This window comes from Triticum urartu, chromosome 2A (genome assembly GCF_056163025.1).
Source record: "Triticum urartu cultivar PI428250 chromosome 2A, HENAU_Tu73, whole genome shotgun sequence".
NCBI lineage: Eukaryota > Viridiplantae > Streptophyta > Magnoliopsida > Poales > Poaceae > Triticum > Triticum urartu.
Genome location: NC_141874.1, coordinates 131,575,001 through 131,584,467, shown reverse-complemented (window position 1 = coordinate 131,584,467; position 9,467 = coordinate 131,575,001). Strand labels below are relative to the sequence as shown.

At 47.3% G+C, this 9,467-nt stretch overlaps 1 protein-coding gene across 1 annotated transcript; it reads right to left on the bottom strand.

Annotated features, from left to right (window-relative positions):
* Positions 1-376: 376 nt before the first annotated feature.
* On the bottom strand, positions 377-1,882 carry LOC147984268 (uncharacterized). The gene has a single exon (XM_087541034.1). The coding sequence runs from the start codon at positions 1,880-1,882 to the stop codon at positions 377-379; it is 1,506 nt and encodes a 501-aa protein (XP_087397160.1).
* Positions 1,883-9,467: the final 7,585 nt, after the last annotated feature.

Sequence of the window (9,467 nt, the reverse complement as noted above, 5' to 3'; positions counted from 1 at the left end):
GTTCCAATCCACCCGTTGGGCAGGAACCCGAAGAGGCCAGCGGTAGGATGCAACTTTCTCCATTATGGTCAGACTGACTAGTCAAAAGCTCGACGTGCCTTTCCAGGGCTAGCTGGCAACTCCTTTGGCCAGCATCACACGTCTGGCCATGCTAATGTGCTAAAGCTGGTTGACCACAGGGTTGGTGGGAAGGAGCGGTTTGGGCGCGCGGAAGATTCAAACTGTGCCGCCCGTCCTGCCGGCGCACCGGCGGAGTTGGCGCCGGTGAACACCTCGCCGAAGTGGAACCCACAGCATCTCCCGCCGGAGCATCACGCCCTCCCCGACGGGTCCGCCCTGCCTCGAAGTCGCGCCCCTGCCCGGGCTGCTGGTCACCCTATGGAGGCGGCGGCGGCGAAGGGGGGGACGGCGGCGGCGGCGAACTCTGCACATCTCTGATTGCTGGCGCTATGACGAAAATTTGAACCGGGTACCATAAGGACGTCGGCGCGCCATGAACCTGACCCCGGCAGTCTTGGCCGGGCTCCTCGATGAACAGCCGGCGGGAGGCCGGGATCCTCGCCGGATTGTCAGTACGCAGCCACACAAAGAAGGCAGACATATCATGTCTGCTGGCCGTGCGCTCCACTACCTGAACCACGTACCCGCACCCCTTGAGCACCTTCTCGACCGTCCGCCGAGTCCACGCGTGTGCAAGCACACCCACCAGCCGGAGCGGAACGAGGAATGGGGTGTTCGCGCCCGTAGCCTGCGCCTGCCTGAGCCATGGCCGGATGGAGAGAGAGAATGCACCTCCTGCATTCCTGCCCGGAGCACGGCCACGCTCCACCATAAGCTGTTGGACGAACAGGTGCTCACAGAAAACCAAGAAATCCTCAGGGAAGAAAGGATGAATAGACATGTCTGTAGGGCCAATGCCGAACTCCGCGTGCAGCGCCGCGGCCGCGTCATCCAGATCCACCCGCGGGTGCTCGCCCGTGACAGAGACGACCACCGCGCGGCCCAGCTCGACCTCCATGGCCCGCAGCTCATCTGAGCTCTCGAGGAAGCAGCAGTCATCAGCGAATGCGGCGGGGTTGGCGCTATCGACGGCAGCCACGTCTGGAAGGGCGTCCGCGTCCTGCCCGCCGAACGGGACAGAGAAGTCAGGGCTTTGGGCGCTCCCCACCGACTCTGACCGGACGATGGGGTTCCACGGGCGGAGCACCCTGACAGCACCCGGCGGCGGGGGGCCCGGGGGTGTGGGGGGGAGCGTCGAAGCGGGGCGCCGCCCGGGAGCAAGATCGCGCCTTGGCAGTGCCGGCGCCAGCGGGGGGAACTCCTCCACCGAGCGAACCAGATCCGGGAAGGGTTGAGGGCGCTCCGGCTGGCGGGGAGGGGCCTGAGCATCCACTGGCGACGGCGGCCGCCTCCACGTGCAGTCCCGCGTGATGTGACCGGTGAGGTTACAGCGGACACACACCGTCTCGTTCGTGCAATCACGCGAGATATGGCGGTCGTCTCCGTAGTTGTAGCAGAGGCCATGGAGGGCCGCTGGGATTCGGGTCCTGGGTGGCCTGGAGGTGGGAAGCGTAGGAGAAAGCCGACGGCATGGAGCAGGAGGCCGGACAGGGGATCCCGGGCTTCGAGGGCGACGGCGGCCGGTCTTGGTTTGCCACACCGCGGCGGCCGGAGGAGCCGCCCGGCGCGAGGGGCCTCCCCCTGCCGCCCCTTGGATGATGGGGCCGAACGCCGTGCCCAGGACCTCAGGGCCGACTACGATGGAGCGAAGGGGCGGCCGGGGCGGAGGGGGCACCTGGGCGGGGTGCTGAGACCCGGCCGGGGAGGGCGGAGCCTCGGACGACAACGACAAGGAGGCGCTCAGCGAGACCTGCAAGGCCATCAGGAGGTGGACGCCGACACCGGAGTGGTACGCACAGAAGTTGCGCCCCCCACACGTGCGCCAGAATGTGTAGACCAAGCGACGAGACCATTGGGTCTATGTGAGTGCGGTGACTATATCTCACCTTAAGCGAGACGATAGGATGTCTCAGGATGTCTTGCTTAAGCATCTACAGTTTGGGTCGGACGAATAACGACTTTAAAGGAAATGGAGAAGAAAAATGGGGAGATACGTATCGCTGCTAACCACTGCGCTAGTGTCATGTTCGTGGGATTATGTAGGGCGCGATCTAGTTAAGGAGACTAGAGCTGGTTTTCCATAGGGTTTTATGTTTTTAGTTTTTCTTTGTTTTTTCATGGTTTTGCTTCGCTTGTTTCTCCATTTTCATTATTTTCTTTCTTTTTCTTTGGTTTTATTTATTTGTTTTCACGGTTCTTATTTTTTTTCTCTTTTCTCTTCGTTTTGCTTCGGTTTTCTTTGTTTCTCTATCGGTTTTCAATGTCTTTTTTCTTTTCTTTTCTTTTTCTTTATTTTTCTTCAGATTTGTCTTGTTTCTTTCCCCTTTTTCATCTATTTTTCTTTTGTTCCCCCTCAATTTTTCTTTGTTTTCTAATACTCTACATTTTTCTAATACACATTTAACATTTTTCAAACACAAATTTAATATTTTTTTAATACATGGTCAATAATTTTTTTGTATATATTTTTTTGTATTTTTTCAACCCTTGATTAACAGTCTTTGAATACATGGTCAACATTATTTTCTATAAATTATAATATTTTTTAAATGCTTGATTAACATTTTTTAAATGAAATATTAACATTTTTTAATACATGGTCAACATTTTTTCTATGTAGACTTTTTCCAAACTAGTAAGCTTGCACGTGCAACGCACGTCAGGACTGAAAGCATGTTATCCAATGAAACATAATTTTTTTTATCATAATTTCATTTCAAAAATATATATTTCTAATCCCAAGTCATAAAGATAGGATCTATTTTATTGACAGGATTTATCACTACTTTAGCTACTTTAGCAGCTTGGCCAATTACACGGAATTCGTGATTATTCTATTTCCTGATGCTCGCTATGTATAGTGGTCAAATAGGATTATTTTCTTTGCGAGACCTTTTACTATTTTTTATCATGTGGGAGTTAGAATTAATTCTTGTTTACTTACTTTTATCCGAGTGAAGCGGCCCCATGTGTAAGAATGCCCAGATATCATGTGGGAATTGACAGGATTTATCGCTTCACTCGCAGCAAACCATCAGGTTGCATCGATATCATATCTTTATCACCAAAATAAAACATGAATCATGCTACTCATTACCTACAGGTCCTGACCAATGTAGTTCAATGGCCAGCCCTTCCCCCTGCGGTTGTACCAAGCGACGGCCCATACATACCCGTCGACGGAGCCGCTTCGCCCAACTCACAACAGCTGTCGTCGGCTCGCTCGTCTCCCTCACAGAACGGCATCGCTTCGCTCACAACAAACCATCAGGCTGCATCGATATCATATCTTTATCACCAAAATAAGACATGAATCATGCTACTCATTACCTACAGGTCCTGACCAATGTAGTTCAATGGCCACCCTTCCCCCTGCGACTGTACCAAGTGACGGCCCATACATACCCGTCGACGGAGCCGCTTCGCCCGACTCACAACAGTTGTCGTCGGCCCGCTCGCCTCCCTCATAGAACGGCATCGCTTCGCTCGCAGCAAACCATCAGGCTGCATCGATATCATATCTTTATCATCAAAATAAGACATGAATCATGCTACTCATTACCTACAGGTCTGACCAATGTAGTTCAATGGCCAGCCATTCCCCCTGTGACTGTACCAAGCGACGGCCCATACATACCCGTCGACGGACAATACGGATGCCCGAGCCAGCGCAGCAAGAATAACACTTATTACGTGGAGATCCGGACCAATGTAGTTCATTTGACAACATTTAGTGTTCATTCTTCCATGGTCAAGTCCTGACCAATGGAGGTACAATGTTTTTTGCAATCTATCCATTTTAAATAGCATGCCTCTCCTGCAACTTTCAGAAAATGTACTGGCATGTCCTATGCCCAAATAATGGTCATTCCAGGTCCACATACAAATTAAAAAATACAGGTAGTCGTTCGAGATTGTAAGTCTAATAGTAGCTCTTAGATGACAAATAACAAAATCTAATAGTGACCAGGATGGGCATCCCATCGTGTCTCTAATTTGGGGTTGTACTTGGCCCCTTTTTGTATGAATTTAGTTGGTTCACTCAAATTTTCATCTAAGCTCAATAAAACTGAGCCATGCATAGCTAGTCTTTCCACGGCCAATAGCAGCTTTATACAAAAATAGCTCATCATGAACCGGCAAAAGCATCAGCTACGCGATGCATGTGAAATCGCATCCCAAGTCCTAAAGGTATATGGCTATTGAATATCAAGAAACAAGCTAGAAAGCAGCAAGGCAATGAAAATGGATGGATTCCATGGCAGCATGATCTCTGTGCCCTCCTATCATTGTGAATCTTGATTAGGGCAAGGAGAAACCACCGAGTTGCCTTCTTTGGTTCCCGTGTATAGGCACCTGCCGCACACAACTTTTTGTAGCAAAATGTAAAATATTAACACTGTTCCAAATGGATTTGCATAGGCCCTACGGAAAAAAGTATAGTCGTGAACCATGGTGCATATATATAACAATGTCTGAATTAAGATGATGAGCATTACAACAGGGGGAGGTAATTGACCTTAAATCACTTACATATGAATATGTATACTCTAAATGTAGGCCTTGGCTGAGAAGCAAGACAGATCTGGACATTCAGTAAGTAAAGCCACAAACTTATCCACCTCTTCATCCCTGAACAACATATTTCTATAAGATAGTATATCTGTATATGCACTGAACAAAGCCCGTATGTTGGAATAGAATAATACTCATGAATGTAATCAAATGAACTAAGAATTTGCTAATATGTCTAGCAGGACACATCTCTCATCCTCGTTCCTCCTCGGCACAATTGCATTCCATAGTATGGTTATACATATCCTCAAACATGTAGGAACTAATATTTGTCTTTCTCACGTGCATGAAGAAATAGTTACATTTACGTGCTAGAAAATTAATTGGATGAGAAGTACATATGTCGCTCATTGTTGTTCTTGTATAAAAACAGTACGAAAGTGGGATCATAAACTCACCAATCCTTGTTGTCTCTCTTTATTTACAGAGCATTTAACCTCTGCCTCACACAACGTATATATGTCTCAGCATTGGCATGTACCTTTTGTCAATGTCAACATACTCAAATACGACATCTTCACCAAGTTCCAATGTAACACGCTGTCAAGAAAAAAGATGCAATACCAAAGGTGAGAATGGCAGTCTATTGGCCAATATATTCTACTGTAATGATTAGTCTAAAGGAGAAAAGATGCATGATATGTGATAAATTAGTACAAATATAAATAAAATTATAGAAATGTGGAACAAACCTTGACCCTAGGAGTTGCAGCAACTATAATCCTTTTACCAGTTTCATAGCTCCAAATTAATGCAACCTAATAGTTTATCCATCCCTTCACCTGGTGACCTCTTGGACTTTAGAGATGATTTCTGAAACAAAATGTGAGATGTTTAATCTGGGCCTCACCCAAACACACTTATGTACTTTGTTTTGGAAAATATATATTCAAATAGCTTGCATAGAAAATGGTGTCAAGAAAGAGCCAACTTAATCAAATGGCCTTGCTACATATAATCGATAACCTTCAAGCTATTTCAAAGTCCATATTTCTTTTATCAAAAACCATAATAAAGTTCTTGTGTCATAACAAATAACCTGCTGGGCAGGATGCAGAACCTGAATGCTTTTTCCATCTGCATAACACACTGCAGTTTATGAGAAACCGCAAAAAAATCATATCACCCAAGAGAGGCAACCTACAAACACACATCAATTACATTGTCCAAAATAAATATTTCTAGCATCAATTCAAACCATGTTTAAACTATAAATGAGTAATGTATGTAGTTAGTGACATACAGCGATCCAGCCACCGAAGTTTGTGCTCTTGAGCACCTGCACAGGCACGAAATAAGTAATCATAGGAGAGGGAAATCACTAATGAACATTGCAAGTTTGCAACTAATTTGTAGAGTGTGGTTAATCACAGTCGACCGGGCAGAGAAGAAAGCACTCATGATCCTACGTACTGCTGAACACCCTCCCGATTATGCACTCCAATGGACTATTGTTCGCGTCATCAATCTGCACAAATTTGCAAGATGAACTTGGATAATGCATTTCAAGTATGAACTGCTAGCTAGGAGAAAACTGAATGTGGAGCACCTGACGAGGGTGACGATGCGCTTGGAGGCGGGAGCAATGCACTGGCCATGGTCGTCAAGGACGAAGCCAGCGGGTGGCTTGGGCATGGCGTTGCCCGACCATGTCCCCCCCCCCTAGCGAACCTCCCCCTCCCCCTCAGCCTCCTCGTTGTCATAGTCCCTATACCCTGCCTCATCGTCGAAATTCTCATCCAGCCGCAGAGCGTCGGGCGAGCGGGCCATGCCTGCCGGCGGCGCGCGTCTGGATTGCTCCCTGGACGGCGACCACTCGGCTAAGCCTCTCGGCAGCCCGCGCCCCTGGTGGTGGCGACTGGGTGCGCCAGCAGGGCCTCGCCTCCCTGGTGTACCTTGTTCTTCGTCGTCGTCGTCGTGGAGCCTGGGCGGCAGCCCATGCTGGCGGGTCTGTGGAGGAGGGCCGCGGTTCCTGGGTGGCGGCCTGGACGACCGCTGCTGCCTCGGCGGTGTAGTCACTCGAACGGAGACACACCTCCCGCAACCCACTCTTAAGCAGATTAAGCCTCGGCCCAGCAGAGAATCGGCTGGCGGCGAGACCGCGACCCACGCTTAAGCAGATGCGAGCGCTCATAGGGGTGTGGCGACGGCATGGGGCGGTGGCGGGGCGGCGGAGTGGAGGAGCGGTGATCGGTGACCCTCCAAGCGGTTGGCGGCCGCAATAGGGGAGGGATGGCATGTGGATCGTGGCATCGTGCTCATGTATTCTAGGACGACGAAGGGGTACGGATGGATTAGCGTGGGATCGATGGGTTAGTGGAAACGTGGAGTGGCATTGGTGGGTAATTAAAGTGTAAAACACGTTTGATAGATTGGAGCCATTTGGACCATTAGATTGCAAGTTTCAACGGATAAGATGATTTGGTTCTCCGCCCTCTCGTGCTTTTATAAGGGTAGTAGATGCTTGATTAACATTTTTCAAATACTTATTCTTTTTTTTTCAAATGCTTGATTAACATTTATATATATATGATCAAATTTCATCATTTTTAATACATGGTCAACATTTTTTTATACCCATTTAACATTTTTCAAATATTGGTCCAACATTTTTTAAAGGACTGTGATAACTCTCAACCGTGTGACAGATTAGTACCGAACGGCCCCCTCCCTTTGATCCCACCATGTCTCGAACGAATCCCTCCCTTCGATCGCGGGCTCCTCCCAATTTTTTGGGCTGGCAACAGTTCAACAATGGACAGAAAAATGGGATAGAGGGACCGAAGGCCCACCCTCCATACTAAATGTTATGATAACATCTAGTTGAGCTAGCCAACTTTACTTATTACCCACAATCTACACGCTAGTTGCATCTTCCTGAAACGAGATTAAACAAAAAAAGGTCAGCTATCAGTAACTAAAAATCTAAACTGGTGTTCGCACACGAACATGTCACCGTGTATTCTCGACGCCGAGGGTGATGCATCATAGCTCACGTCGAAGGAGACCCGACCGGAAGCGCGGTACACACGCAATCCGGCGGGCGCTTTTGAAGACCCGAAACCCCGCACACCCGGGAGGGACCCCGTCTCGACGCGCGGCGGCTATGGGCTGCGCTAGGTCGACCTGATCGCCCCTAGGGCCTCGAGGTTCGCCGCCCTGCAAAGAAGAAGAACAGACGAAGAACGAGGAAGAAGAAGAACTAGGGTTAGGGAGAAAAGATAAAAGATAAAAAGTGGTAGATGATTTGATCGATTGTGTGTTGTTCAATCGGCCGTCACCCCTTAGGTATATAAGAGGCGGCTGGACTTCCCGTGCAAGGAAAAGGCTTGGATTCACATCCAAAACCCTAGTCAAATTCGGATTGGTTTTGTCCGAACTTTCCAAAACTGTTCGGTTTAAACTGGCTGCACCTTGCGGGTCCTTTTTGTGGTAGTAAATAATCTCGGATGGAAACGAGGCCAAAAGCAATCTTGACCGTTTCGACGAGACGAACAACTTTCATGTTGAACGTTTTTCGATTTGAGGCCATCTTCTGGGCCAAAACGGTCACGCAGAACACCTGTTCGCTCGCGCTACCCATCAAACCTATGTCTGGTGGGGCGCGCCACATCTCGCCTCGTGACACGGCTGCACTCCGATAGCTCTAACTTTTGCAGAAGAACTCAGATTGGGATGATTTTTATATCAAAATAGACCGTTTCGACAAGACGAATACAATCTGTGTTGATCATTTTTCCATATGAGGACATCTTAATTGGGTTTCAAGCCATTATTTAATCTGGTGTCGACATGAGCATCTGTGAGGTTGTCATAACTTTTGCATCTGAACTCCATTTTAGACCATCTTCATATTCATCTTGATCTTCTCAAAGAGAGCCATCTCATAGTGACTTTCAATAGTAAGTTTTAATTACTCTTGACATAACTTTAAGCCACTCTTTATAAATGTGCCACTTTTGAGCGTCAACACATGCCCCCCTGTTTTTCGGCAAAGCTAGCGTGCCGAAAAATAACTTGTACCAAGTTTGTTCTAAGGACGATGTCAACACTCCATCGGCCATTTATATGTCCTTAGAACGATAAGTATATATCGACCATGTCTTATGTAAACTTTCTGATGCAAACTTGGGTGAAACATTCTCAGCTTCATTAACAATCCGGTGATATAGTACCATAGATATGTATCTCAAGGTCATCATCCGAACCATATTGTCCACCCTTTTGCTAGGATTTTGTAGATAATCAACAATACTTTCTCCAATCCTTACTTTCGCCTGCTTAAAAATTTCATTAGTGGCCGAAGCTATGGACTTCGGTTCGGCCTTACCTATATTGACGAGACTAAGCATCGGCTATTGAGAGAAATGCAATACAACATGATTAACATAGTAGCCGGATGTTTGCTGTGCCAATTCTTTCGAATTGTCATGTCTAAATATATTAACAATTTTAAAGAAACCCAAGGTAAATTTTGCATCTAGACATACCCTAAGATAAACTATGAGTGATTCGTCAAAACATTGATAAACCCTGAATATTTGTTGCACTACTCATAACGAATCACCGAAAATCTCAATATGTATAGCACCTATAGCAAGTAAAAGACTCAATCCGAATAACAATGCATATTCAGCTTTGATCATTGTGCAAAAATATTTTAAGCGGCATGAGGCTTCACAAAATAGCACCATAAGGAGATATATAAAACAACACCAACACCTTGGCCATTGCTACAAATTTAACCATCAATATATAATCTCCATGGTACT